This window comes from Opisthocomus hoazin, chromosome 19 (assembly GCF_030867145.1).
Source record: "Opisthocomus hoazin isolate bOpiHoa1 chromosome 19, bOpiHoa1.hap1, whole genome shotgun sequence".
NCBI lineage: Eukaryota > Metazoa > Chordata > Aves > Opisthocomiformes > Opisthocomidae > Opisthocomus > Opisthocomus hoazin.
The window spans coordinates 14135373-14162872 of NC_134432.1; the positions used below are offsets into that span (position 1 = coordinate 14135373).

General features: G+C 50.2%; 2 protein-coding genes and 1 non-coding gene across 4 annotated transcripts; 2 read left to right on the plus strand and 1 right to left on the minus strand.

Annotated features, from left to right (window-relative positions):
* Positions 1-5: 5 nt before the first annotated feature.
* On the plus strand, positions 6-14617 carry WDR5 (WD repeat domain 5). 2 transcript variants are annotated; one of them, XM_075439077.1, is made up of 14 exons: positions 6-127; positions 1980-2169; positions 3033-3141; positions 4491-4564; positions 5500-5589; positions 6260-6349; positions 7567-7650; positions 8720-8775; positions 8924-8970; positions 9788-9863; positions 11271-11304; positions 11772-11846; positions 12449-12536; positions 13526-14617. In XM_075439077.1, exons 2-14 carry the CDS (start codon positions 2089-2091, stop codon positions 13624-13626), a joined length of 1005 nt encoding a protein of 334 aa, XP_075295192.1. In that variant the 5' UTR covers positions 6-127; positions 1980-2088; the 3' UTR covers positions 13627-14617. The 2 variants fall into 2 exon arrangements, with proteins under 2 accessions (XP_075295192.1, XP_075295193.1); XM_075439078.1 differs by lacking the exon at positions 6-127 and adding an exon at positions 420-499.
* Positions 14618-16084: 1467 nt separating this feature from the next.
* On the minus strand, positions 16085-16212 carry LOC142363687 (U6atac minor spliceosomal RNA). The gene has a single exon (XR_012765885.1). It is a non-coding gene; the product is annotated as a U6atac minor spliceosomal RNA (small nuclear RNA).
* Positions 16213-18830: 2618 nt separating this feature from the next.
* LOC142363618 (ly6/PLAUR domain-containing protein 1-like) lies at positions 18831-20691 on the plus strand. Its single transcript, XM_075439401.1, has 3 exons — positions 18831-18975; positions 20178-20318; positions 20495-20691. The coding sequence occupies exons 1-3, from the start codon at positions 18900-18902 to the stop codon at positions 20689-20691; spliced, it is 414 nt and encodes a 137-aa protein (XP_075295516.1). The 5' UTR covers positions 18831-18899.
* Positions 20692-27500: the final 6809 nt, after the last annotated feature.

The following is a 27500-nucleotide window of genomic DNA, read 5'->3' on the forward strand; positions in this document are numbered from 1 at the left end:
CCCCGCCTGGCGGTCCCGGAGCTGCCGCCGCCGCGTCCCCCCCTCCCCTCCCGCGGCCGCGCTCCTCCTCGCCGCGGAGGAGGCGGCGGCCCCGTCGCCGGCCCCCCCTTCCCTCCCCCTTCCCCCGGTAAGTCACCGAGAGGCGCGGGGGCGGGCCGCCTCCCCTCCCGTCTCCGCGCCGCCGGGCGCCTCCCGCACCGCCGTTACCCGCGCGCGGCGCTGCCGCCTCTCCTCAGGCAGCGCGCGGAGCCCGGCTCCCCAGCCCCCGCCCTCCTCCTCGCGTGGGGAGGGGGGGGGGGGCGCGCGCCGGGCCCGGCACTGCCTCGCGCCGCCGCTGCCTCCCGCGCGGGGACCCCCGGGCCGGCGCGCGCCGCGGGCGGGCCCGGGAGCTCCCCCCCACCCCCCCCCTCAAACTTTGGGGTCCCCGCAGGGAACTTTCCGCACCCCGACCCGGGCGTGGCGCGGCGGGGGCGCGCGGGGAAAGGGCCGCCTGTAGCCGGTGGGTGTGTCGGTAGCGCGTGCCCGGGGCGGGGGGGGGGGGGGAGCCCGCACCGCGGCTCGCCGGGTGCGTGAGGGAGGACGCGGTGGTGCGGGCTGGGCGAGCTCCCCCGGGTCGGGGCCCGGTGGGAAGAGCCTGATGGGCGTCCGAAAACTTCTTAATTGCTGATAATTGCGGCCGGCGGTTGATGGACGCTGCGGAGAGGAAGCCGGCGGGCAGCGCCGGGCCCTGCGCCCACCCCGGGAGGGGACGCGTGAGGAGCCGGCGCCGCTGCTCCCCAACCCGCTGCCCCCCGCGGGCGGGGGAGACCGGCGGCGGGGTGTCCTTCGAAAGCGAAGAGTCCAGCGGAGGGCTGCGAGGATGATGAGGGGACTGGAGCATCTGTCCTACGAGGAGAGGCTGAGGGAGCTGGGCTTGTTCAGCCTGGAGAAGAGAAGGCTGAGAGGGGACCTTAGAAATGCTTACAAATATCTGCAGTGTGGGTGTCAGGAGGATGGGGCCAGACTCTTTCCAGTGGTGCCCAGCGACAGGACAAGGGGCAACGGGCACAAACTGAAGCAGAGGAAGCTCCAGCTGAACACGAGGAAGAACTTCTTCCCTCTGAGGGTGACGGAGCCCTGGCCCAAGGCTGCCCAGGGAGGTTGTGGAATCTCCTTCTCTGGAGATATTCAAGACCCACCTGGCCGCGGTGCTGTGCAGCCTGCTCTGGGTGACCCTGCTTGGGCAGGGGGTTGGGCTGGGTGACCCACAGAGGTGCCTTCCAACCCCCACCATTCTGTGATTCGGTGATTCCCCTTACTGAGCTGAAATGTAGCTGACCTGCGATGGAGATGGTTCCCTCTGCAGCATCAGCCCTAGTTACTGAATACCAGCACGGTGCTTTCTCGGGTTTTGTTATGGAAAGCGAGTCTGGGGAGACTGACGTGAGGCTGGTGTTCAGGCGGAGAAGGGTACGATTTGATGCTCAGACTGCTTAGGAGGGAAATGTGAGACCAAAATACTTGCCTTCCGAGATTAAAGGAATCCAGCTGGGTGCTGAGCTGTGGAAATGCCTGTTATTTTTTGTGCTCACTATGATCTTGTATTCTGTACCTTAATAAATCTGGAAGAAAGGCCTTGGACTGTTCCTTCCACCTTTTGTACAAACTGTTTTATGTGCTGCGTACTGAGTACCTGTTAGAAGTGTTTTGGGGAATATGGTATGGAAACCCTGCCACACCTAAAAGCTGTTCTGCTCTAATTCTGTTTGGAATGGAACAGAGTGGAAAAAAGCTTTCCAAGAAGTGATAAAAGGCCACGGCTTTGCTTCTTGGCCTTGTGCAGTAGGTCTAAAGGCCTAAAATGCTGCTGTGTTGCTCAACAGATACGGAATGGGGGTTTCCTTACGGGTTTCTGGCAACTTGCAGTTAAGCTCATCTCATTCTTCTAGCCGCTGAGGATGATTTTGACAGCTAATGAGAATATTTTGTTTTTCTTCCAGGTTTTCATTTCAGTGCGGTTCTCCTCTCTGTGGCAAGGGCTGCCTTTTGAAGCAGTACATTCATTCTCCCCTTCAAGCACCAGAAGTCTCATTTGCCAGCCACAGAACCATGGCAACAGAAGAAAAGAAGCCAGATGCAGAATCCACCAAAACACAGTCTACTCCTTCCTCCTCCACCAATCAGAGCAAGGTGTGTGTGGGGCTCCGAGCAAGATCCGTGTGAATGCGCGTGGCGACTACCTGCACATCCAACAGGCAAACCAGAATTAAAGAATTGAATCCTAGTACAGGTTAAGAACTTCCCCGGATTTCTGCTTCTGCTGTTGTCTCGAGCTGAAAACGTGCTGAGGATTTGATGGGAAGAGTGAATGGAGTGCAGCCTCTGCTGTAGTCCTGGGTTATTTTGGTTTTGTGGAGGTTCTTGCTAACGAAATACTGCTTGTCACTTTGGGTGTTAGAAAGGCAGGTTGGCTGTGTCCGTGGAATGCCTGGAGGTGGCTGGAGGATTGATGAATCTATGATCGTAGTTGCAGAATGGGGAAGCAGTCATTCAGATTCTTTAAAGCCTACAGGTGCTCAGAGAAGATGCTACTGTCTAACCATGAAGCCTTCGCAAAGGCTGAAAAGGGAGGGGGGGAAGGTATTTTAGGGGTATGGAGGAATCGCCCCGTGATTTAGTTCATGACAAGGATGAAAACTGCAAACACATACAAGCACTACAAGGATCAGTACTGAGAGTATTATCTTGTCCGATCATAAAGTGCTTGGTAGATCTGTTGGATTACTCTCACCTGTTTGTTACTGGCTTGGATGAAATTCATACCAAGGATGAGTTGTTGTTGCACATACAACAGTACATGGCCCAGACAGCAAAGGTGTTTGTTTTGTTGTTTTTTTGAATTCGGAGAGGGGGGGAAAAATACTCACGCTGGAATCTCTATTATGGTAAACATTCATGCAGTCCATTATTGTGTCCCAGTCTGATACAGAGCTTGTCACCAAGATACTAAATTTGGAATTTATTCAACTCATTCGTACGTGTTTTTCTTACAGCCTGCACCAGTAAAACCAAACTATGCTCTAAAGTTCACGTTAGCGGGACATACAAAGGCAGTCTCATCAGTAAAGTTTAGTCCTAATGGAGAGTGGCTAGCCAGCTCCTGTAAGTATTTCTTTCTTTTTATCTCATCTAAAACATGCAAATGTGGGCCTTGGAGAACTGTCTGTCTTTTGCGTTACCGTCATCAGATGGAGGAGGGTCTAGTGTCATGGTTTTTCTTAAAAGGAGTGATACCAGAGCTGTCAGTCTTTGAGATAATCTGCTTTAAGCTTTTTGATTTTTGTTACGATGAACGCTGGATCTTCCATGCGTTGCCAGGTTGCAGAGTCCTCACCTGTTCAGCTTCCTTTACTGAGCAAATGAGCAAAAGCAAACACAGGATTCTTTTCCTGTGCAAAGGAGACCATTGTGCTTTGCTGTATTGCTGAAGACCTAGCTTAAGCTTTTAAATTAAACTTTGCATACAGTATCTGCAGGCAAAATCTTAGCTCTGGGAAATCAGGAGGGTAGCTTTGTGCTACTTAACTGGACTGTAGAGTGTGGTATGGCAAACTGGCCACATGCTTGTCTTGTGTGCCTGTGGCGTTTAAGGAGCTGGAGCCTTTGATGACTCCAGTGAAATGTGCAGAAGGTTATTTTAAATAGTGTTTCACTACTTGGTCTCTTAAGTGGTAGATCATCAACTTTGGTATTTCCTGAAATTTTTTTGGTAATCGACATTGCTTGGCAGCTTACCATTGAAAGCATGTTTATATGACCCTTGGAGATCCAGAGGGGAATCCATATATAAGGAAAGGGTAATTAGAAAGAGGAACATTGTTGAATATGATGGTGAGGGCCACTCCAACATCTTCCGCAGACGTGGGAGTGATTTAGGTCTTTGGCTTAACTGCAGGTTGCCTTGAGACCAGTGCAGTGTACCACGTATAAATCGTTCTTACGTTAAAGTATCCTCATGAAAATCCCCTCTCTCCCCTGCCCAGGTTTCCCAAGCTCTACTTCTGGCAAATACGAACCTTTTTCTCTGGTGTGTTTTGCAAGTTAACAGGGATAATGTGTCTGGGTTTTTGCAGGCATTAATTCAGTCCAGCTTATGGTGTGATTTTTGTTCTTCTTGGGCAAAAGCATTTCAGCATTCCTCATGGAACGGTACTACTTTTACCGCTGGCAATCTTAAGACAAAAGTAGAAACCCAAGCTGTCATCAGAGAAACTAAAGCTGCTGGAGACTCTGTGCATTCCAGGCAGTTTATGTAATTTCAGCTGCTGCAGCTTGGCATGTACGAAACTGCTCTTTACCAGTTATGTATTACCTTATACACTGAGGTCTGCTTGGGGAGGGAGAACTACCCACTGTTTGCAGAGATGTAGTTAACATATTTCTTTCCACCTGGAAGGGACAGCTGTATCTGTTAGTGCTGTTAATCTCTTAACTCGCACATTCTTTTCCAGCTGCTGACAAACTCATTAAAATTTGGGGAGCATATGATGGCAAGTTTGAAAAAACAATATCTGGTCATAAACTGGTAAGTATGAAGCGATTACTATGCACTTGAATACAGATGTAAAGAATTTTGCTTTCTTCATCCAGAAATTTGCGTTCTTTGTTAGTGTGACTTGTGTAGAAGGCTTGTTCTTTAGTCTTGTTTTGTACTTCTTTGTTTATACAGTTCTGCTCAACAGCCTGGGACTGGAATTGCTGAAGTAATAGCAGGTCAGGCTGGAAATATGGGAGAAGTGCAGGCTGATAACGAAGTACCTGTATGCACACTGCCTGGCCATTTTCTTGAGTCCCTTCATTTCAGGAACACCATCCTCAGACACAAGGCAGTGCATTCTTGGGTGAAAATCCCTGTAAACTCTTAAAACTCTGTCCTGTTCCATCTTTCCTTTGTATACGGAGCAGAATGGCTTGCCTTTTAAGGAGATTGAATTTTTCTTGTGGGTTTGCCTACATAAACACAACACTTACTCATTCTGCAAAGTTCTAAAGAAAATGCAAACTCCCAAACCCTCTGGTTTTGTGTTCTAAAGTTTCTTATGTGCTGAAGTTTCATAAGCAAAAATGGAGAATCACCAATAGAAAAACCAGTAGAATCTTGTTCTTCTCCAGCCCTTAGGGACTCAGACTGTAAAGAGCAAGCCATTTGTAATGAAGAGAAGCCACTTACTCAGATTAGTTTATATAGCATACTGTTTATGAATTCCAAGAAAGGGTGTTGGTGGCCACAGTAAGAGTTATGTGAACAAGTCACAGATGTTTTTGGGGTCTGTGGCTCAGCTTAAAATGAGTAAGTGTCAAAGGAGCTTTTAACCCAGTCAAATCAATGAATTCCCAACTCTCAATGCTGAATTTTCGTGCAGGCTGCAGCTGTGAGTATAATATGCAGTGTGTGTTTTCCATTTTCCTGTGTCGGTGAACAAACACAGCTGAGAAGAGAATTGTTTTCCTTTGTTTTAGGGTATCTCTGATGTTGCCTGGTCATCAGATTCCAACCTTCTTGTCTCAGCCTCCGATGATAAAACTCTCAAAATATGGGATGTTAGCTCGGTAAGGGCAGAAACTATCATTTACCTTTCTTCTCCCCAGCATTGGCATCTTAACTCATGTTCTTCTGAGAGACAGCCTTGATGTGCTATGATGAGAGGAGGTAGACCTTTAATCACTGGCTCCTTTTCGGGTAATACTCACTTGTTTCTGCTTACAATGAGCTGCTGATTGAATGGGCTGTGAGGATGAGTGAGCTGTGCTGTCTACTTTGGAAAAAGGGGGATGCTCATAGGTACCGCGAGGAGTCTTGTTTTTTCTGAGAGTGCTTAAGCCTTATGGTGGCAACACAACCGCAGGCTTCATTTCTGAAAGCAGCCTCTCAGATGAAACCTATTTGTAACTTTTTATCGTAGCTTCACTTCTTTTTGCTTCTCTCCCTTTTCTGCGATTGCAATGAGAACTGGATAATTTGGTTGAATTTTCATTAGGTATGTTAAACTGCTCGGTTCTCCCGGATTGCCCAAAGGGTTTGTAGCTTGGCTGCAGTCATTATAAATGTGGCTTTTTTTCTTTCCTGTTTTGCTGTAGCTCGTCCTCTGCCCATCTAAGTCTGGGGTTAGAGATGGTTTCTTTGTGAGCTGCACAGTGATTAACCTTAGCACAGCTTATCTGAATGCATTTATGGCTGTGAAGGATGCTGTATGTTTAACTCTGCTAAATCTTATTTCAGGGTAAGTGCTTAAAGACGTTGAAAGGGCACAGTAACTATGTTTTCTGCTGCAACTTCAACCCTCAGTCAAACCTCATCGTTTCTGGATCAGTAAGTGATTTTTTTTTTTTTTTTCCCCTTTATGTAAAGCAAGTGCTGTACACCCCTGTCATCCAACACTAAGGGGACAGACAGGTTCTTTTAGGGATCCTTGAGAGAATGATGACGGCACTAGTTTGTATTTACAATTAAAGCTTTATTTTCCTAACAGGATAATATGATTAATATAGCACAGAATTTATGATTAGAATGGCACAGGGTTTCTACAAGCAGAATCAGTGTGGTACAACTTATAGGTAGTGTAATATAGAATTTATTATACAACTTAGAGTTTCTGATCACCTAGATCCTAACTTTAGTTAAAATATGACTTCTAATCACCTGGACCCTCTGCAGATCGGGTCAAATTTAATACATGGTTTGCTGTATCAATATAACAATCGTAATCTAGACTTGAAAATCATATAAAATAGAAGAAGAACAGTCACTCACTCAGTCCTCGGAGGAAGCAGATGATGTTGAGGTGTTCTGGCTACTGGTGGGATCACGGTCTCGCTGTCCAGCAGCAGTTCTGGTCCAGGTTCCCCGCTTAGGACTTGTAACTGCTTGATTTGGTAGACAGTGCTGTGTGTGCTTCCCTGTTCTGGGATGGGATCATCACAGCATGTGGTTGGCTGGGTGCCTGGGACCTTCAAGGCCAAGGAGGAAGGGAGTAACCGGCCTGGCGCCCAGGAATCTTGAGGCCGGTAGGGAGGGGAAGAAGAAACCTGTTTGGTTTGTCTGCTTCGTGCACAGGACCTTCAGGGCCTGGCAGTGAGGCGAAGGGAACAAATAAGTGACCCGCGTGGTCACAGAGGATGGCTGCTTGCCTTATAAAATGGTGTTAGTTATGCTAACCACATTACCAGGGCTCCGATGGAGGGGGTGTACTGGTCACAGCCCCTTACCATTTAAATTCTTAGTCTTCCTCCACAAACACAGCCTATAGTCAGATAAGCTGTGCAGTGTCACTGCTGTCTTTACTTGGGGACCCAGTCAAGCCCCTAACCCATCCTCAACGTGCAGGTTTCCTGCATGGAGAGGAAGAGCTCAGGGAGCTGTGTTCCCAGTCTGTTATTTTTGCCCTGTGTGGTGCTTGTGTCCTGGGCTTTCTGGTGCAGCTGCAGTGCAGCTGGAGGAAGGCACGTGCATCTAGTCAAGCTGTGACACCTTGCATGCCTCGAATAGGTGCATCATTAAACCACCTTGTGCATTTCTTCAATCTTCAGTTTGACGAAAGCGTGAGGATATGGGATGTGAAAACAGGGAAGTGCCTCAAGACGTTGCCTGCTCATTCTGACCCAGTTTCAGCTGTAAGTCCCTTCTGACAAATGAACACCCTAACATGCTTATTTTGTTCAGCAGAGGAGTGGGTTTGTGCTCTGACTTATTGCGAAGCCCGTGCACGGTGCAGTGGATGGGCTGTGGTGGATTTGCTGGTGGGCATCGCTCGATGAGAATGAAATGAGTGGTGTTTTCTGGAAGATTGATAGGGATTTCGGTCTTGGGTGTTAATGTGGGGAGCGGTGAGTAGTGGTGTGCCAGTCATGCCTGAGGCTAGCAGTCTGATGCTGGGGCACAGAGGTGTGGTCACTTGAGGATCAGAGAACAGCCTGTACTTCTGTTGCTTCCGTGTTGTTCTAGGCTCTGTTAAGGGTAGTTCCATAATACGCTCCATTTCAAATCTCATTCATTTAATAGGTAAAATGAGCTTGGAATATAGCAGTATCCGCTCAAGTGAGGAAAAACCAAGGTGTTCAACTCTTCATATTTTTGAAATTAAGGAAACTGAAAAAAATTTGAGCCTCAGATGTGCCAAGCCATGGCTGTCATAACATGATTGTTCTGCCTTGTGTGGAGGATATTTTGCACTTGCAAAGGAACTTTAGTAGTAATTACTGCTTAAAATAGCAATATTTTGAGGTGCAGTTCAAGGGAATAAATTGACCGTAAAACATACATGTGGCTACATATATGGAGGTTAAATTCCATGCCCTGAAAATTGTAAGGTATTATGCCCAGGTTTTATACTACTATTATTTGAGCAGCTAATGCTGTCTGCAAAGAGTATCTGTGTGTTCATGTGTTCTTCTTAGCTTCTGAAGAAACACGTATTCCAGTCCCTGGTGCTTAAATAAACAGCTGTAGTTAACACCCATCCCTCTTTATAATTATGCCAGACAAACTAGGAGGGAAAGAATCTTGGTTTTAATCCTGTTACCCGTCTAAACTCATGCCTACTGTTTGTACGTCATGTTGACTTTCTGCTTCTATCCACGTGAATCCCAGTGTCAGTAACAGAAGTACTTTCAGTGGAGCTTTAAAATTTGATCTTTGTGAATATGAGTAAAGTTTTTTTTTTCCCCTTCTATGATACTACAGGTGCATTTTAATCGTGATGGATCCCTGATAGTGTCAAGTAGCTATGATGGACTCTGGTAAGTGGTTATCTCTTGTCTGCAGCACTGTTAAAACTTTTTGCATTTAAAAAAAAAAAGACTTTTAAAAAAATCTTGTATTTGTAATGTTAAAATTGGAACAAAGACTTCAAAACCAATAGTAATGATTCTTGTTTGTTTTTAATAGTCGAATCTGGGATACAGCATCAGGCCAGTGCTTGAAAACACTGATTGGTAAGTAGGAATACTTCTTGTTTGTGCTCCATTCTTCACTGTTAAGTTGAGACATAAGTATTCTGCATCACTGCTGTGAACAGTGGCTTGCTTAAACTCTATTTTACTGGCTCCCTACCATTCTGTTAGAACACTATTGTCCTGTCTATTGCAGAAGAGGAACTATCCTCTCATATGAGTGGAAACTTGCTTAAGCTTTGAATGTTATGTAGTATAGATGGACAAAAGAGAATTTTCCCAAGTTTTCCACTGTTCAGCTGTATATTGCTTGCTGTGTGGCAGTTCAAAACTGCAGCGACAAAGTTGTTTGTGGTGTTGGGTGTGATGGAAACAGATAGTCTGAGACTACGCAAGCTGCCTGTTTTTACTGCAAGATGCATGAAGGCACCTTGTGAACATGGCTAATAAAAGGAAACCACCTGTTGGACTTATGTTCCCGAGTCCTTCATATTCTTAAAAAGCGTTATATAGACAAGTTATATGGCACTGCAGATCAGTGGCATGTGTTCTAGTATAATGATTTTTAAAAGGTAGAGATACAACCTTGCTCCCATAAGTGTTGATGCAAGGAAGGAGACTTCAGTTACAAAGGGTTATTTAAAATGTTTTCGAGCAAAATGCTTAATCTGCTTTTCTTAAATTAATGAAAACAGTCATCTTTCCTACACCTCTCTTTATCTTGAAGTACTAAGGGACAACACAACTGAAGGCTTGTTTCAGCGAAACAATTAAAACCAAATTATTGTCAAAAGAATTTCTCTGTCAATGAGATAAAACAACTGTGCACTGTTTAATACTGCTTTTATTTTCACTGTAGATGATGATAACCCTCCTGTGTCTTTTGTGAAATTCTCACCAAATGGCAAATACATACTAGCTGCAACTTTGGACAAGTAGGTATTTAAAAAAAAAAAAAAAAAGAAAAACCCACAGGCTTTGAAGAGTTTGAGTATCAAATAGAATTTTTATTTTGCTGCTCTTTATCATAGTAATGATACTACACAAGTTTGTATTTACTGCTACACTTGAAAAGCCTGCAAGGTGTTGTGCTTTGCTGATGGCACAGGCAGGACTTGGGTCTTTGTAAAGTCCTGGCGCTGCTTAGTGACTGCAACACCCGTTCATTCCTTCTTGTACCTTGAAAAACCTCAGCATTTCCTTGCATTAGTTGTGTGATTCTTTTGTAACATCAAGACACAGAAAATCTAGCCTATAGAAGGCTGCAATATATAAATAACTTTGTGTGTAAGGGATAAAAGCGGTGCGGGTGGGCTGATTGTGTTGAGAATGATTCACCTGGAGAATTTCCATGCAGCTACCAAGAAGGGGTTAGCTGGTCTGTCATCTCCATTTGCAGGTGGTAATGATGCTGGTGCTTTTGTGAGACCTTTTCCTAGGTCGTGAGGTTGATGTCCTCCCAGTCTGAGCATCTTTGTACAAAAGATACTACAGACTGCTGCCTGCCTTTTTCAACTAATCAATGAAAAGCAGAGAAAACCCAGGTTAGGCTCCTTGGGGAAGGGAAAGCGGACTATGCTGCAAGCTCTGGCAGCAGCCTGGGGATTGGTACAAACGGTCTGTAGCTGGATGTGTGTGGGGCTTGCTTCGTCTGTGGGAGAGCCTAGTCCTGGCCTGATACAAGTGACTCACTCCATGTCCCAGTTGTATTCTGTGGCGTGCTTATCCACTTGCTCTGCGCTGGCTGAGGCTTGAACGGGCTGAGGATGCCTCAGGCCGGTGTTTACTCCCCTGAAACACCCTGGTGCAGGACTGCAAGCTGAAAAATTTAGGGCAGTGTGTGTATATTTTGGTCTGTATCTACTTTCAGCAGGATTTGATTTTAAAACAGCTGGGGGAAAGGGCATAGTTTCTAGGGCCATCCCTGAGTCTAGTGGGTTCCGTGCCCTGAGAAAGATGATGCCTAATGAAATCTGTATGAATCGTTTGCATGCATTGGGAGTTGGGGAATGCCTGCCAAACCACCTTCTCCTCTCTCACTGTAAGTTGTCTGTTATCCTGGCCATCGTTTCCCTAGTTGTCTGGTCATTATTTATAAAGAAACTTGCAGGTGTGGGGAAGTATTTAAATACACCTTTTTTTATGGAGGAGAATATGAATGGCATGGCAGCAGTAAAATTGATACTTTGAGGTTAACTAATGCTGCATTCCGAAGCCAGGCTAAAGTGATCCGTGTAGACTTTAAGAACTCTGGTATGGAGAAACTTTTTCTGCTGCTAGGAAATTGTCAGATGGAAAAAAAAAAACCCAGGAACTAAAATCTATGTTTTTCTGTTTTCTAGCACTCTCAAACTTTGGGACTACAGCAAAGGAAAGGTAAAAACAATGCTGACTCACTATATAGACTTAGCTAAGCTTGTAGGAAAATCTGGATTTTATATGTGCTTTTTAAGCTTGCGTAACATTTTATCAATACTGTAGAAAAAAAATGTTGGTACCCCTTTACTGGAGAGGGCTAAAGATTCCTTTGAGAAAAGGGAGTGATTTGGCTCCTGCATAGACCCTGAGACCTTAAGTAAAGCTGTATTTCTACATTTTTCTCTTTATGAGCAGTGAATTGCTGTTGCTCTCTTTCTCTGTGGTAATGTGACAAATTTAGGGCTTGCCCCCTCCCCAAATTGTTTAGTGTTCTAGGGCAGAGATGCCTTCTGCCTCCTCTAGATAAGGTGGCAGGGTGGGAAACACAGGCAGATACGTTTGGTGTGTTCTGCCAAGAGAGTTTGTCCTTGGCTGAGCAAACTGCCTCCCAGCTGCATTAATGTCTTGTGGCTCTTCACTTCCAGTGCCTGAAGACGTACACAGGACACAAAAATGAGAAATACTGCATATTCGCAAATTTCTCCGTTACTGGTGGAAAGGTTGGTGTTTATTTGAGATGCTTTTTACCAACGTTCAGTTTTTACTGCTTTTCTCTGTAGAAGAAACAGTGGTTTGGGAAGGGAAACTGGCTTTGGTGGGTGCTGGTTGACAGGTGCCATAGTGCAGTGGGAGAAGAGGGTGTCCTGGGAAAGTCCCTGGAGCCTGCGTCTCTTGATGGGCCCACTGCCCCGCTGCAGGCTCCCACCGCGGCAGCAGTGGACTTTCCTGCGGCAGGAGAGCGGCTGCTGGTGCCTCGGTTGGCCATCGCCGCGCAGCCGTCGGCCATCCGATGGTAGGTCGGTGTGTTCTGGTTGAGGTGAGAGGCCAGGTCAGCAGAGATGAAGTCCTAACACAGAACCACCCTAGCGCCTTTTGCTCCGTTAGTTTTCCTCCTCTGGCATATGCAGGGTGGAACGAAGCGTTCTGCTGCCTGTATGCACTGAGTAGAGGCTGAGAGACAGCGAACCGCATCAAGCAGTCGTATAATGTTGGAAGTTCCCTTCCATATGACAACAAAGAAATGTGTAGTGAAGAACAGCAGTTAGATGTAGATGAGGAGAAAGATTAAAATAACTGTGTTTTTTTTTCTCTGCCCCTCCAGTGGATCGTGTCCGGGTCAGAAGACAACCTGGTTTACATTTGGAACCTTCAGACAAAAGAGATTGTACAGAAATTACAAGGACACACAGGTGTGGAAGAGGATTTTGTTTTTATTGATGGAGTATCCCGCATGCCAGCTTGTAATGAAAGCTTAGCTTGAGCGTTTCCTCTCTGATGTTTAGTTCTGACTGTCAGACCCATAAATTCTTCTCTGGCTGAAGCTTAATTGAACCCTAGGAGTTTGCTCCTTTTTATTAAGGGTTTTTTATGGGTATTGCAAGTGTTTATTCTTTCACTGTGAGAACTTTGACGTTAGCTTATGAAAAAGATCTCCTTGAGTTCAGAACTGGTCGAGATATTTAAGCGACTTTGAATTGCCTGTTAACACCTTCCAAAGCTGCAGCTCTTGAAAGGACAGGGGCTTTTGTGGTCCCGCTAGTTGTAAATGTCTGTCCATGTGCCTGTTCCTGAAGGCAGAGTATGGAGATGTCACCTGGTGGATGCTGCAGTCTGAATCCCATAGGAGAGCAGTGCTTCCACTGTACCGACTGGAAGGAATTGTGCTGTGAAATTTAAGCATGCTTATTCCCTTGCAGGACCGTTGATTTGGACTGTAAGTTGGGGCAGTGGCAACAGGTTTTCATTTTCAGGCGAGGGCAAGGCTCTGAAGATGAAGTGTGCAGTCTAAGCATTGAACAAGATGTTGGAAATACCTCACGTGGGAATTACAAACTGACCCGGGTTTTTATTGGCTGTCTCTGACATTATATGCCAAGAGTTTTGCCTGTGAAGTAAGCGAGAACTAGAATCTGGAGAGTTCCCACATTTTGAAACCTGTCCAACACTTCCCGGCTACTACCCTCAGTTCGTTTTTGCTAGTATTTCCTCTCGCAGAGAAGCAGTAGTTGGGACATATTGATGAATAATGTGTTTGTAATTCTGCTGTAAGGAAATAGCAACTTGGTTATGGTGTTTTAAAATGCAGTAGCGATACATGTTCATTTTCAGAAATGCCTGCTATGAACCAGATTTCATTGCTGTCAATAATGATATTTGTATCTCTTTTCTTTTTGCTTAGATGTTGTAATCTCAACAGCTTGTCACCCAACAGAAAACATCATTGCATCAGCGGCACTAGAAAATGACAAAACAATTAAACTGTGGAAGAGTGACTGTTAAACGTACCAGTATCACTATAGAGACTGTCAGGAAAAAATGTTTTTTAAAAAAATACTAAAAAACCACACGAGAATAATAAATCCAGTTTGGCAGGAAACCTGAAGAATATTTGATAAAGTGGTTTCTGTTAGTCTTGGCCCAAAGAAAACGTCTTAGCTCTTTGCTAGAACCGGGCAACGTGGTGGAAAAAGATGCAGTGTCTCCTTTTCTTGCCTAATCTTTTGGCAGACAAATGGATCATTCTGACATCGCGTCAGAAGTGTCAGCCTTGTGTTGGACACTCCAAAGATACTGTACGTTACGGTGGCATTGCTTCTGGGCACTGTTGCTGCTTAAGGAAGAGCTGCCAGTCTACTTTGTTAACAGTAAGTTAAGTCACGAGCCTAGAGATGTGTGGAATTTTTTTTAAATGTCTAATTTTTTATTTTTATTTTATTTTTCAGAATGTAGGTTCTAGTCTTTTGGGAAGTTTCCATATTGTTTTAAATAGGAGTACTGCATCTTTAAGGGTGCTTCATTTTAAACACTCAGCTCAAACTTTGTGACCAAATAAAACCATACAGTTCCAGATTTCCCTCTTCCTGCCCCGACTTGACTCCTGTGGTGAAATCCCCTCTTACCTTCTGTATAGTTGCTTACCTCTTGTTACGTGTGTTTAATAGATGCTGTTCTAGAGCAAAGTTAAAAGTTCTTCTGTTAACCATTAAAAGGAATCCTGCTTGTAGTTGTTCTCAGCATATTTTAATTTTTTTTGCTCTTCTGGTTATAAAGCAAGCTCACAGAACACTGTAAAGTTATTTCAATGTAAAAAGAAAAAAAACCCCAGACTTTCGTATCTTGAAAATCCATCGTATGAAACTGTATTGATAATGGCATGACTCTGTATCTATTTCAGCTTTGGTATTTCTTTCCCTTTTGTCATACCCATGTGGTATTTACACATCCAAAAAAATGCCATATGCCATAATAAAAAGGTGGGATTTTATGTGTATGCTTGTGGTAAGAGTGTAGTAGTGTGAAGTGTCTGTGTCCAAAGAAGCCTCCCTTAAAAACACCTTTGGAAGGAAGTATTTCAGTAGCAGCTCCTTTGAGTGTGGAAGGGAGGAGGAAGAAGGGAGGATGAGCAGCAGCAGTGTGGTGCTTTACATCTGCTGTGGAGCGAGAATAGAGGAGCATAACTAGAGCCAAAATTTGTTTGAAGAAAGTAGGAAAATTGAACTGAAGGTGTCCTCAGCAGAGGCAACATTAGTACAAACCCTGACGGAGCCCTTGAGCTAAGGGGAGAGGAATCCTGCTGCCCTCTCCGCGCAGAAGGGGCAGGGCAGGCTGAGCCATGATCCGGGCTTTAGCTGGTGCTGGTTAAGAATTGTGCCCAGGCCCGAGTTTTATTGCACCCAAAGGGTTCTGCTGTAAGGGGATGTTTTGTTCCTGGGGAAGCCAAAAATGTTGGGTTTTTTTGTATCAACCTCATGGGCTTGATAATAACTGAAAATCAATTCCAGCACAAACCTCTCCTCTAGAGGCTGCTGGGAGACTGCCTGGCTTTGCCCTTAGAGAAGACGACAGCTGCAAGACACGAGGTACAGCTTTTCTTTTTAAAATACAAAAGTAGAATTCATGTTGAGGTGGTGCTAAAATGGCTTTTAATAATATCCCTGTCGCTTGAGGTTTTTCATTACCCCCAGGAAAGAACACTGTGTCTCTAGACTTTGTGAGCGTCACTGCTGAAATAATCAATTTCTTAACTTCATGATTTTTTTTTTCCCAGTCGTCTTCTCACAGGCTAATGAAACTTTTCAATTGCAAGATGTGGCTGTGCTGCTTTACTGTTGTGAAGCTGGTATATTACTCCAGCAAAGCATTTTCATGCGGATTCAGTAATGTTTCATAGCATAGTACTTCCCATGTCACCATGTGCGTGCGAGTGGCTTTACTTGCCCAGCTGTGCTACGGCTTTCCTTGTCTGCTGAGCCAGAGCTGTGATGGAGGGAGATGGTTTTGCTGCTGTCAGGAGGAAATCTCTAATGGCACTGTTCTCTTCCTCTAAGCCGGAGAGCCCCGTTGTAAAGGATCTGCTCTTCTAGCTGTGCTTTGTAAAGGTTGTGTTTAAGTCCCTAGTATCCCACCTGGGAATGATGCTGGGGCCTATGGCAGGAGCTCTGCGTAGTGATAATTGTGTCCAGGCTGGCATGCCGGGGATGTGTTGATGGCCAGGATTAGCTAGCCTTGTAAAGCGCTGTGCTGAAGACAAGGCTTGTGTGATGGCTGGGTGGCTGTAGTAGGAGAGATGTGGCTTTGCTGGTGTTAGGTACAGGCTGGTAGGCGCTGCAAGCTGCTGAGAGGAAGAGAGCCAACACCCTGAGGCTCTGCTGGAGAGAAGGAGAACCTGGGTAAAGATATAAACGAACCAGAGGGACCTGTTATTTTAGGGTTCTCCGGTAAAAAAAAAAAAAAAGACCAAAAAACATGGTTAGATGCCACTAAGTAGGTGGCAGTGCCTTAACCGTATGCGTGTTGTACAGGCCACAAGGGCCTCTTCCATCCTTATCAAGGGGAGTGCTAACCTTCTCTCCTTTCATACAACACAGCTGTGAGCGTGCGTCAGCTGGTATTTAAACCTCTAGCTAGCTGTCTCTATGCAGGGTAGGGTGAGAGGGGTTTTTTTTTTGTGTGTGTGTCCAGTCCTTCTCAATTTTACGTCCCTTTCCGACACCGATAAGAGATTTTTATTTAATTTCGCATATGAATACTTAAAACCCCTGAAAACCCCGTCAAAATAGCATTGACGCGCACTTCTTGTCGCCTTCTTAATGTATTCATCAAGCTCAGCCAATCAGAGCGCAGAGGTCGGATCCTCTTCGACTGCCCCCTGCCGTTGGTGCCGAGCCCTCTCGCACCGCGCACCCCGCGCTGACGAACGGGCGCGCTCCCAATCAGCGGGCGCCTTGACCGGGGGAGGGCACTTCTGCTTCCGCCTCGCTGCCGGCGGCGGGAGTTCACGGGTTCGAGTCCCGGCTCGGGCGGGTGCGGGGCCCGGGGCTGCGGGCGCGGGGCCCGGGGCTGCGGGCGCTGCCGTCGCCGGTGGATGGCGGTGGGGGTGCTGGGAGCTGAGCTCTGCCTCCCGCGGGGATGAGCTCTAAAGCAGGATTTGCAGGCGAACCCGTCTAATCTGCGCAGGGTTTAGCCGTCTTTCTGGGTATCCCTAGGGTTTAAGTGGGAACACGAGCGTACCGGGGGATTTGCTGATCGAATTTTTCTCAGTCGGGGGAGGAAGGCCGTTTCCTACCGTGTTCCCGGGGCCCCTGGGCTGATTAATCTCTTGGAACTGCATCAGAGCCAATGCGAAGTTAAAAGAAACGTACGCTGGTTACAGACGTGGAAGTGGTCGCAGCAGTGGGTTCCCCCCCCCCCCCCCCCCCCTCTTCTAAAGGCCTTTGTTTTCTGCATCCCAAGGGAATAAAAACCATCTGGCTAAACCAGCACCCGCAGCACCTCAAACCAGCCCTGGGAGCTGGTTCGGGGCCGGGGTGATGCTCCCACCGGTGTTACCCACCCCAGCACCCTGCTGCCGGTCCCACCGACACCGGGTTTCCAGCACCGTGCCGTCCCTCTGCCTCTCCCGGGCTTCCCGCCTGGTTCCCGCGGGAAGGCCCAGCCGGAGCTGCTGTGCTGGACGAGGCCGTGGAGCCGCGACCTGCGCCCGGAGCTGGGCATGGCCCCGGAGCCCGGGCTGCTCCTGGCTGCCCCTTCCAGATACCAACAAGTTTATTAAGGGATTAAAAGTTAGTTTCCCCTCCTTATTGAATGCTCTGATTTATTCGTCATTTAAATCAATCCCATTTCCTGCATTTTATCCCTGCTCCCCGAGGCTTTTGGGCTTTGCTGTGTTAGACGTTTGTTATAATCACGTTTTGAGGTGAGCGAGACACCGTGGGTGGTTGAGGTGATTCGAGTAAATGAGCTGTGTTACTTAGGCACTGGTCCCAGGTGCTAATTGCCCCTCCTGAGCTGTAGATGCCCATACAAGTTTGTGTTGTCTCCCAGTGAGATATTAACGAGCGTTCTTGCTAATGAAGATGCAGTGCAGAGCCTGGGTCCAAGCCCCTGGCGGGCTGGGGTGCCCAGGGTGGGCGATTTCAGGTGCTGCTAGCAGGCGGTGGCTGGATGGGCTACGTAAGCAGCTTATTTTGTCATTTTAATTTTTTAATCCCATGCATTCGGTCGTGCTCGCTTATTAGTAAGCGTTAGCTCTCTAAGTCCCATTAGCTGCGTTGAGAGCTGGGGCTTTGCTTGTGGGGACACCGGTGGGGGAGCCAGCGGGCGGCTGGGGGCCTGATCCTGCAGCCAGTAACGTCCGTGACGCCCTGCATGGCTGCGGGTCTGATCCTGACCCCGCAGCGTTGGAGCCATCACAGCTCAGTGCTTTCCTCCGCCGTGCCCCTGTCACCTTCTGAAGCCCCAGACAGCCCCGGCTGGGCTTCCTCCAGAGCCGATGGAAACCCTGGGCTGGCCCCGTTTGGTCTCTCACTGCTTCATTAAGGCAACTATTTTTTCTTGTGTGCAAATGCATACGATACATTCAAACCCACCTCTTCCTCCATCAGCTTTTCCCTTTAACCTCATGGCTGTTCTTCGGTAGAGACTCCTCAGCATTGGATTTAAAATTAGTCGACTGCTTCTCTTTAATGATATTATTCCTGCCCTCTTTAAATAGCACAATATGTCGCAGAAAGCCGGCGGGTCCGTTCGTGAAGATGAGGCAGCTCAGAGAGGAAAAAGAAGAGGACAAAAAAAAAAAAAAGTAAAAACATACATCTCCTCAAACCCCTTCTGCCTAATCCAACTGAATTAGAGGATTTCGAAGTGGATTTAAAACTAAATCTTGATTAGGGAGAATTTCTCTCCAAGAGCTGCTGCACGGTAGTATTAATGGGAAGTGATCGTGGACAGAGGAAATAGGACAGAAATAACCCAGGGTAGCACACACGCACTCACATCTGTGCATGAACTGAAAGAATCAGCGAATTTCTCAAGAGGAAAAGGGAGAAATTAAACACTGACATAACGAGACTGGGTGCCACGGGGCTGGCTGGAGAAGCGGGGAGCGCCCAGGTCTCTGCTGCGCCAACGGCATCTCCCTTTATTCTGGCGGAGGGTTTTGCAGGTGAAAATCAAGCAGCGTGCACGGCCGGGGGGAAGACCCGATCTCTGCCCGCTCCCCAGACGCCACGTTCGTCCTCCGAGCCCTGGGTGGGCTCCAGGAGCCGACCCCCATGCTCTCAGGACCCATGCCTGGAGGTGCCCATGGGATCCTCTCTCTGATGACCGTGGTCTTCATCCTGCCAGCGGGTAAGTGCCACTGTCCCCGGGGTGCGGAGCGGGCCTGGGCTTTGGAGTTATGGTGGTTCGCATCCTCCCCAAACCCTGGTTGTTAAGGGGTTATTTATCCTGGGGGTCAACTGGGGGGCACTCCTGCCCCAAGCAATGTAGCTGCGCGTTGCCCTGTCTTGGTGGTTTTAGGAAGGCATTCATGTCATCACATCTAGTACGCAATGAGGGCAAGGAGCATGGGCCAGGAGCCGGGATCCCCCGGGCTCCCCTTCCCCGCTGCCTCCGGGGCCAGGACTCCCCTCGGCGTGCCCGGCTGCGCGGGGGTGCTCAACCACCTCCCGAAAGCCCGTGGGAGCGGATGAGGACGGGCTCGGGAGGGTTCTGGTTTGGCATTCAGAGGCAGGGAAAGGTAACGGCAAAGTGCAACCTGATTTCTGTTGCTGTCGTTAATCAACGCAGAGATCAGGTACTGTGCTTGCCTTAAACTCTGGATGATGCAAATTAATATCCTTTGAAGGCTTTGGGTTTTTTTTGAACAAAGCTGAAATATGGTTTAATTCCCATTCTGGTTTAGGGCAAGCGATTCTCAGACACAGCTGCTGATCCTGCAGGGAAGGACCAAGCTGCTACCGGTAGCCCTAGGCACACACCTCAATGCCACTGTCCTGAGACCAGGGACGTGTTGGCTCGTGGTCGCTCTGAGCGAGAAGTTCCCTTCTGTTTCTGAGTTGCTTTGCCTCCCTGACAGACCCTGCAATAAAAGCAGGACCGCGTTCAGAGAGCAAACCAAACCCTGCTGACGAAACCATCCCTTGCTGCGAATGCCTCCAACGCAGGGGCGGCTGAAAATGGAGGAATTTGGGAAAACAGGCAAAAGATGTTTCCGAGAGCAACCCTGGCTGGGTGATGGCTGTGGCTGGGAGGTTTTGCCTGCCCTTCGCAAACCCCACGTCAAAGCTCCCTTCTTCCCAGTGTTTGATCCCAGCTCAAATCTCCGATTTCGCACTGACCTCTAGTGGGAGATGCTTTTATATTTTATATTTTATTTGGCCCACGGGGTAAACAAGTGGCGGACGGCTTCAGGCTCTGGCTCGGTGCTTAATGCGCCTTGGTGAGGCAGAGAGTGGTGCAAAGCCATCGTTAGGAAGCAGCTAGGAAGGAGATGAAGTATTTTCCCCCCATGGAAAAATCCCATTGTGTTTCGTGTGGTTCTTGTTTAGTGTCCGGACTCCAGTGTTATGGCTGCAACATCATCGTTGGCACCAAAAACGTGGACATGGGGTGCTCTAACCCGGAGGTGATCACCTGCTCCCACTCCCACCAGGGCTTCAAACACCGGTTCTGCATTAAGACAGAGAGCGGTGAGTCTGCCCGGGGTGCCTGATCGAGCGGGTGATGCTCGCACCCCAAAGCAAACCCCGCAGCCTTCAGACGGGGCCTGGCCTTGGTGTAAGGCTGGCAGAGCATCCCACCCCCCCACCCCCACCCTGGCTGTCCCCACTGTCCCCAACATCCCGCGCTGTCCTTTGCTTTGCAGTGGTCCTGGGCATCCTGCTGACCAGTGGCTGTGCCACCTCCCGTCACTGCCAGCAGCAGGAGCTGCCGGGGGTCCGCATCCACTGCTGCGACACCGACCTCTGCAACGGCTCCCTGCCAGCCCCCCGGCCGCCCCCCGGCCTCGCTGGCGGCTGCCTCCTGCTCCCCTGCCTCCTCGCTGCCCTGCTCCTCTCCTGAGCCCCCGCAGGGCTTGGGGGGGGCCGTGGGACCCTCAGGGCGGGGGGCTGGGAGCGGGGATGCCCCCATCCCTGCTCTTATGGGTGGGCAGGACCCCCTCCTCTCCTCGCCCCTCAACAAACGGTGCCCAACGCTCTGCCCAGGGAAAGGTGTGGGTGATGCCCGGGCACCAGTGCTGCATCCCGGCACCCGAGGGTGGGGGACGCTGCTCCGGGCTCGGGGGGGCTGCGGGTACCCAGCCTGGGGCAGGGAGGGAGCACAGGCCCGGGGGTACCCCCGGGGTGGGTTCTGCCCACGTCCGAGCCGGGCTCTTCCCCACGAGAGGGCAACCTCGGCCCTCGCTGCGCCGGGAGCCCCGCATCCCCCCCCCCCCCCCCCCCCCCCCCGCAACGCTGGGCAGGGTGCGGGGCTGGAGCCCCCCGCAGGGCAGCAGGAGGGGTCCCGCGGGGTGGGGGTGGGGGGCACACGGCCTCTTCCAGGCATTATCCCGAGCGACGAGGCCGAACGGGAGCTTGAAGAGGAAACGCAGGGACGGGAGCCCGAGGGGCTCGTCCAAGGTCATCGCGGGGGCTTGGGCTGGGAATGGAAGGCGCGTGGCTCAGGATCCAGCCTTCTGCTTTTGTCACCAGGGAAACCGCATAAGCCTCACCGGGGAGAGATGAATGAAATATTTTTATTCTATTTTTTTTTCTTTAGATGAAAAAAAAATGCAAAAGACCTTTTCCATGCAAAACATCAGCTTTTGATGACATTTATCAGATGTGTGTCAGAAAACAAGTCAAAACTCTACTTAAAATATTATCTGAGGCACCTTCCCAGCAGAAGCACCTTGGGGCTGATACAAAACATTTTCAGATTCTGAAGGCTCAAAAGAAAAAGAAACCAGAAAACAAATCCCAAAATGACAAGAACAGAAACACTAACCGATCCCCCCTCTTTCCCCTTAAAATGTTCCTTGTGATTTTCAGGGGAGCGAGAAACATTTCCTTGGCAGCTGGAGCTGCTCTCGCTACGGGTTATTTAGCTGCCCGGATGAGTGCTGTGCTGCGCTCCTGCAACACAACCTCCACAGCATCAGCCCGCTCTGACATAAATTCCCATTTATCGGCTGGGGACGGGCTCGCAGCAGTGGGGACAGAGCTGGTGGCCGGAGGGGGGGTGTCCCGGTGTGGCACGGCCACCTTCCCACCCAGCAGCATCTCAGGGAGAAGCGAGGGGCGAGGAGCTGCCGTGGTCCCCTCCATCGTGGTCCCCTCCATCACGGTCCCCTCCGCCACCATCCCGGGCCGCCCGCGTGCCGCTGGCTGGCGATGCTGCTGGCCCGGCTCTGCCCCCCTTGCCCGGCTCCAGCCATCCATCTTGCGCTGGGTAAGAGGCCTGTTGCAATTAAGTAGGCTGAAGTGCTCCTGAACTCTTTAACCTTTGCCCTAGGATTGCTCCTTTTGCCCCGGGGCTGTGGATCAGCTCCATTGCACTCTCCAAACAGCGCCTGCTACTTAGCTGACATTTCTTTCTCCTGCTGGATCCTATTAGCACCCTGAGGTTGAAAATGCTACTTTGGAGTGTTGTAAGGAACGTGATTTATACTGGAAAGTAGCGGCAATCTATCTTTCCCTATACACACACAACACATGAGGCAGGAGACCTAAATCCACATCGCCTGAACAAACAGCAACGGGGGTAATTGCTGGGGAGGCTTCAGGCACCTAGCAGGGAGAGGGGACATCATGGGGTGGCACAAGCCGGGCAGGCGCTGGGAGCAGGGGATGCCCAGCTCGGGGCAGGCAGCTGACAGCGGGGCTGTGCAGGAAACCCGCTCCCCGTTGGGATCCCACCCCTCTGCCAGTGCGTAACTGGTGCTGGATGCCGCTGGTTTCCAGGCAATGCTCAAGACCTGGTTGGGAGCTGCGTGGGCTGTTTGCACGGGCTCCGGTCGTGGAGTCCGTCGTGTACTCTGTCACCCTTTTCCTTGCCTGTTGGTCCCCTGTTAAGGGAAGACCAGAGCTGAGCAGAATTTGCACTGGTTTGCCTGCGTGTGAGTACATATCATAGATAACACACTATGCATGGGAGGCAGATGAAAATAGGAATTGAATGGTGCCTGAAGGAGGGCTGATTAGCCTTTATCAGATATGACACACTAACCACTGAGGCTCCTCGCTGGGATACGGGGTTAAAATCTCTGCAGTGTCAAACTCCATCCTCCTAAGCAAAGAGACACTTTCCATAGTGTTTGTGTGAATCTTCTGGATAAGCCCTGGAGACTGAAACCGTCTCAGCTTCATGTGGGCATTAAAAGTCCCACCCACGCGGTTAAAAAAAGCCCCAAACCCAGAAACGCAAAAGCTGACATTTACTCTAAAATGTCTTCTTCCTGCGTGGCTGCGTGGCGTCCCGTGCGAGCCGCGCTGCCTGCTCCTCGCCGGGGCTGGCTCCGCTTTCGCAGGGCTGCGGGCATCCTCGTGGGCATTCACACGAACGGCCCAGCCGAAAGCCAAGAGATTATTTTGCACATGCGAAAGTGTGCGCACCAACACGCACGCGGACGCGAGCAGAGCGCTTTCCGGGAGAAAAACCAACTACAAAAAAACCCCCAGCCCTAAGCAGCCTCTGTGTCAAAAGCCCTTTTATAAAAGCCTCAGTAGCTGAAGAATTGCCATTGTTTCAGTCTCCAGTGAGCGCTAGTCTTAAAATATTTCCAGCTCAGAGCAGGCTTTGACATTCTGCCCAGACCCAGGAGAGGGAACAAACAGGAGTTCAGAAATGTTTCTACAAGGCACAGATCCTTCTTCTTGTTGGAGAGCCACGTTCTGCATCTTGTGCCTTGTGGCTACGTCCCCTGAAAGTGGGGGAAACACCCCAAAGCACCCCCAAAAGCAGGGAGGTGGGCAATTCTTGGGGGCTGCCGGCGGGGTAGGGAGAGCTGGCTTTCACCCTGCTGCACAGGGCTCTGCTTTTTGTGCTGGTTACTCAGCCTTTCCTCCGCAAACAGCAAAACCATTCCCCCCCTCCCCGAACTCGGGCACTCCAGGCTGCTCCTGCTCAGATGCCAACGGCGGCACGGACCTGATTCCCACCGCGCTGGATGCTGGCTGATGGTCCAAAAGCACAGGCTGCTTAGACCCTGGAAATCAGAGAAGCCAGAAAGTCTGCAGTGATATTAATCCCCCTCCACCTTTTTCGTGTGTTCACCGGTGATGCCGGGTGTGACAGCGTGCAAATTTGGGAGGAGGAAGCTCTCCGCGCTTCGCCCTCTCCATCACTGCCTGCGGGAAGGGCAGTGAGCGATGGATCATGGCACACGTGCCCGTTGCAGCACCGGTGGGAGCCAGGGTAGGAGGACCTCAGGACAAGGCTGGCCCTGGGACTTGGCTCACTGGGGAGCTGCAGCACAGCTCTTTGGCCAGCGTTTGTGTTTTCTCACCCTTTCCCTTTCCATAACGTAAAATGAGGAGGACAGGAGCCGAGACGCACAGTACTGGCTCAGCTACGCTTCTGCAGACCAAGGTCATCCCCACCTTCCTGCGAAAAACTTTTTTGGCAGAAAAGTGCAGCAAACTGTCGGAGGTCTGCAGGCAGTCGGGAGCGACGGGGCTGCCCCGGGGTCTGCAGGGTCTGCGTGCGGCGCTGGTGCCCAGGGCTGCCTCGGGAGTGCTGCCGACAGCCCGTTTGCTCCGCCGACCATGAGCTGTGGTGTGTGCTTATCTCACTCATCCCGCTGAATAAAGGGCAGTATTTACCCAGGAACAATGTGGGGTTAAAATTCAGTAGGTCCTTGTGCAACTCTTTATGGAGAGGCAGTGAGGACAAATAAACATCTCTTAAGAGACAGTCAGTACTCGGGCTCGCTGGTTAATTCATCCTCCGGAAATGCAGCTTGTTTATAGCCATTCATCGCAGGAGCTCGGAACAGCAGGGGCTTGATCCACTCCAAATTTCAGGCGAAATAATAAGATCCTCGCTCTTATTTGTTCTGAGGAGAGAACACAAGGTCAAATATTCAGCTAGTGCAAAGTTTGCTCAAAACTACTGAATATGTTTTATTTGAGAAAGTTTCTTCCCTGCTTTGTCTCTCTCTCTCTTGCCATTCCTCCCTCTCCCTCCAGCTAGCGAGCCCGGGAGGAGCCCAGATTCCCAGCGGATTTGGATTTCCTCCTTGAATGATAAAGGCTTCTGGGGGGGAATCAAAGCTGGGTGGCCAAAACCAGAGGTCCCGGGGTTGAGGGTTAGGATGTCGCTCTCTTATCTGCTCCCCTGCCGTGGAGAGACAAGCAGGGGAGCAACCACGCGTGGGACATCCAGCTCCCTCCTCGCCGGGGCTGCCCAGCCTGCCCTGGGGGCTGCTGCAGTCAGCCCCAGCAGAAACCCCTCTTCTCTGGAAGCTGGGTCAGCCCCATCCATTTCACAAAGCCGAGAGGGAGCAGTGCCAGCCGTATTGACAGAAAAACCACGAACTGGGTTATGTTGCCCGTTCCTCTCCCAGCGCCGAGCTCTCCCCGTGCGCAGACGAAGAGGGAGCGCGTTGCTCAGGGGGACGTCCAGGACACAGAGTCTGTACTGGTCCAGGAACCGCACGCAAGCTGGCTTTGCCTAAATGAGCCCAAAGCCTCAAAGAAAAGCTCTTCTTCTCTAGGATGACAGCCAAAGCTTCCCTCTGCCAAGGGCTGGGCATCGGGGGGGTGGATGGAGGGAGAAAGGGGGATCCTTGTTCATTTTAACAACCTCATGGCAGTGCTGGAGCCAGCGATGTGCCCGACCTACACCCAGCCCAGCGCTCTCTGAACACCACTGATCCTCTCGCAAGCGAGCAAACGCAGCGGTGCGGGGACGAGCTGTCCCGCTGTAGCCAACCGGCATTCCCGGGAGCGGGAGGCACTGTGGCTGTGTCGCGGTGTCTGACTGTCGGGATGAAGCCACACGGCAGCAGCTTGTCCTCCACCCCGGGCACACCGCAGCCCCAGCATCTCTGCCCCACACCCTCCACGCTCAGCAGCCCCAGCACAGAGCAGCCTGGACCTGTGGACGTGTGTTTCAAGGTGTTCTCCTGCAGCAGACTTTCCTCTCGTGTAACTGGCTTCTGGTAGGGCAAGGCGTTGGTTTGTACGTGCCCCTGGGATGCCTCTAAGTAATGAAAGCAAGGTTGTGGCTGCTAGGAAGTCGCAGGGTGTGCTCTTTGGCTCAGAAGCTGGATTCACATCTCCTCACAGAGCCTGCTAATGGATCATCCGCAGATTCCAGCGTCCTTCCTTCCCAGCTGTCTGGTTTACCCAGCCTGGTAACACACCCTTGGGCCTTTTCCTTTGACTCTGTTATTTTAGCACCTTACACCCTTGGGCCACTCTTGCTGACCTCTCAGGTTCTGCTGCAGATATGGATATTTCTGCCATAGTTTGCTATTTTCTGTCCTTCAGCAAAGGTGGTTGGTAGAGGTGGCAGGGATATAACAGCAAACAGCAGCCTTGCGAGGGCAGGGAAGCGAAGACACGTGGTGCCAGGGGATTCCTTTATTTTTTCCCCTAAGTCCCCAAATTCTCACTAATTAAGAGCTAGGGGGAATAAAAATAATACCACCTGGGCCTAATCCTGTGGTCTGCCTCTCCCCAGGCATGTGGACCTAAACTCACTCGCCTGACTGCTGGTGGCATTGGCTGGGGAGCGTTGGTCTGGGGGAGGATGGAGGAACCCCCAGAGCCAGAGACCGCGGCGTGGGCAGCAGCGTGGGGGAGGACGGGGAGGGGTGGGTGATAGACAGGAGGATGGGTCCTCGCAGTGGGTAACTCTTCTGGGGCAAAAGCCAGGTCTTTTGGGTGCCAGTGTCATGTTCCTCCCCTTGGGTTATATCTTCTCTATTAGTGCTGCCTCGCAGCAGACTTTGACAGTAATTACAGAGCTCGTTAAACACAGAAAACCAAACCCTGGTGCAGAATAAGGAAAAATAAGGCAAATTAGAAGGTGGGCAGAGTCTGGCATTGCCTCTTCCCGGCGGCGTCGCTTGGCTCCGGGGAAAGCGCCGTGCCAAGTTGCAGTTTTACACGGCAGGAATGAATCACAGCAAATCGCTGACGGAGCCTCCGCCGCCGTCAGACACCAACTGCTTCGGCATCAAGGGGAAGCGCTGCTGGCCCCCGCAACCGCCGGCTGAGCGCGCGGCTGCTAATTAGTAAATAAGGGATAATCTGATCAATTAAGTGCTCAGCCCGGAGGCTGGCGAGGAGGGCACACTTCTGCTGGCGAGGTGGCTGGGAAAGGATGGCTGCGTGGGGATTGGGGCAGCTCTGGGGTTGTGGGGGGCTGCCGGGGGTCTCTGCCACGGGATCCCCCTCAAAACCCAAGCAAACGATGCCTCTCTCATGGAAAGTTCTCCCTCTCCGGTGAATGTGGGGTACACTGGGACGCAGTGAGGTTGGCCGGTGGGATGGATGCTCAGCGCGTCCCCCGAGATGTGCTGGGCTCTCCTCTGGCAGGCTGGCGCGGTGCTGGGGGTGGTTATTGCGAGGCAGAGAGGTTTTTACGCCCTGGGTGCATGGGCAGGCTCCGTCCCTCATCCTGCCATCCCTCCAGGGACGGAGGGGCTGGAGCCTGTCCAGACCGAGCCCCGTCCTCACCCCTGCGTGGTCCCGGTGTCACACAGTGGCTGAAGAGCCAGGTCTGGCACCTTGTCGGCGAGCGAGGCAAAGGCGAGCTGCAGGAATCGCTGCTTATTTCCAGACTTGCAAATTCAACCTCAGGAGAGCAGCAAAAGGAAATTAAATGTTCACTCGATGACGGCAAGTAGGGCTCTCCTGGGGCTCTGCAGCAGCTGGGGCAGC

Excerpts from the sequence above, each read along its gene's own strand:
- WDR5 (XM_075439077.1), top strand. The coding sequence starts at position 2,089 with ATGGCAACAGAAGAAAAGAAGCCAGATGCAGAATCCACCAAAACACAG. Across the intron at positions 2,170-3,032 it reads CCTCCACCAATCAGAGCAAG|CCTGCACCAGTAAAACCAAA; the intron begins GTGTGTGTGGGG and ends TTTTTCTTACAG. Across the intron at positions 9,864-11,270 it reads CTAGCTGCAACTTTGGACAA|CACTCTCAAACTTTGGGACT; the intron begins GTAGGTATTTAA and ends TCTGTTTTCTAG.
- LOC142363618 (XM_075439401.1), top strand. The coding sequence starts at position 18,900 with ATGCTCTCAGGACCCATGCCTGGAGGTGCCCATGGGATCCTCTCTCTG. Across the intron at positions 18,976-20,177 it reads GGTCTTCATCCTGCCAGCGG|TGTCCGGACTCCAGTGTTAT; the intron begins GTAAGTGCCACT and ends GTTCTTGTTTAG. Across the intron at positions 20,319-20,494 it reads CTGCATTAAGACAGAGAGCG|TGGTCCTGGGCATCCTGCTG; the intron begins GTGAGTCTGCCC and ends TTTGCTTTGCAG.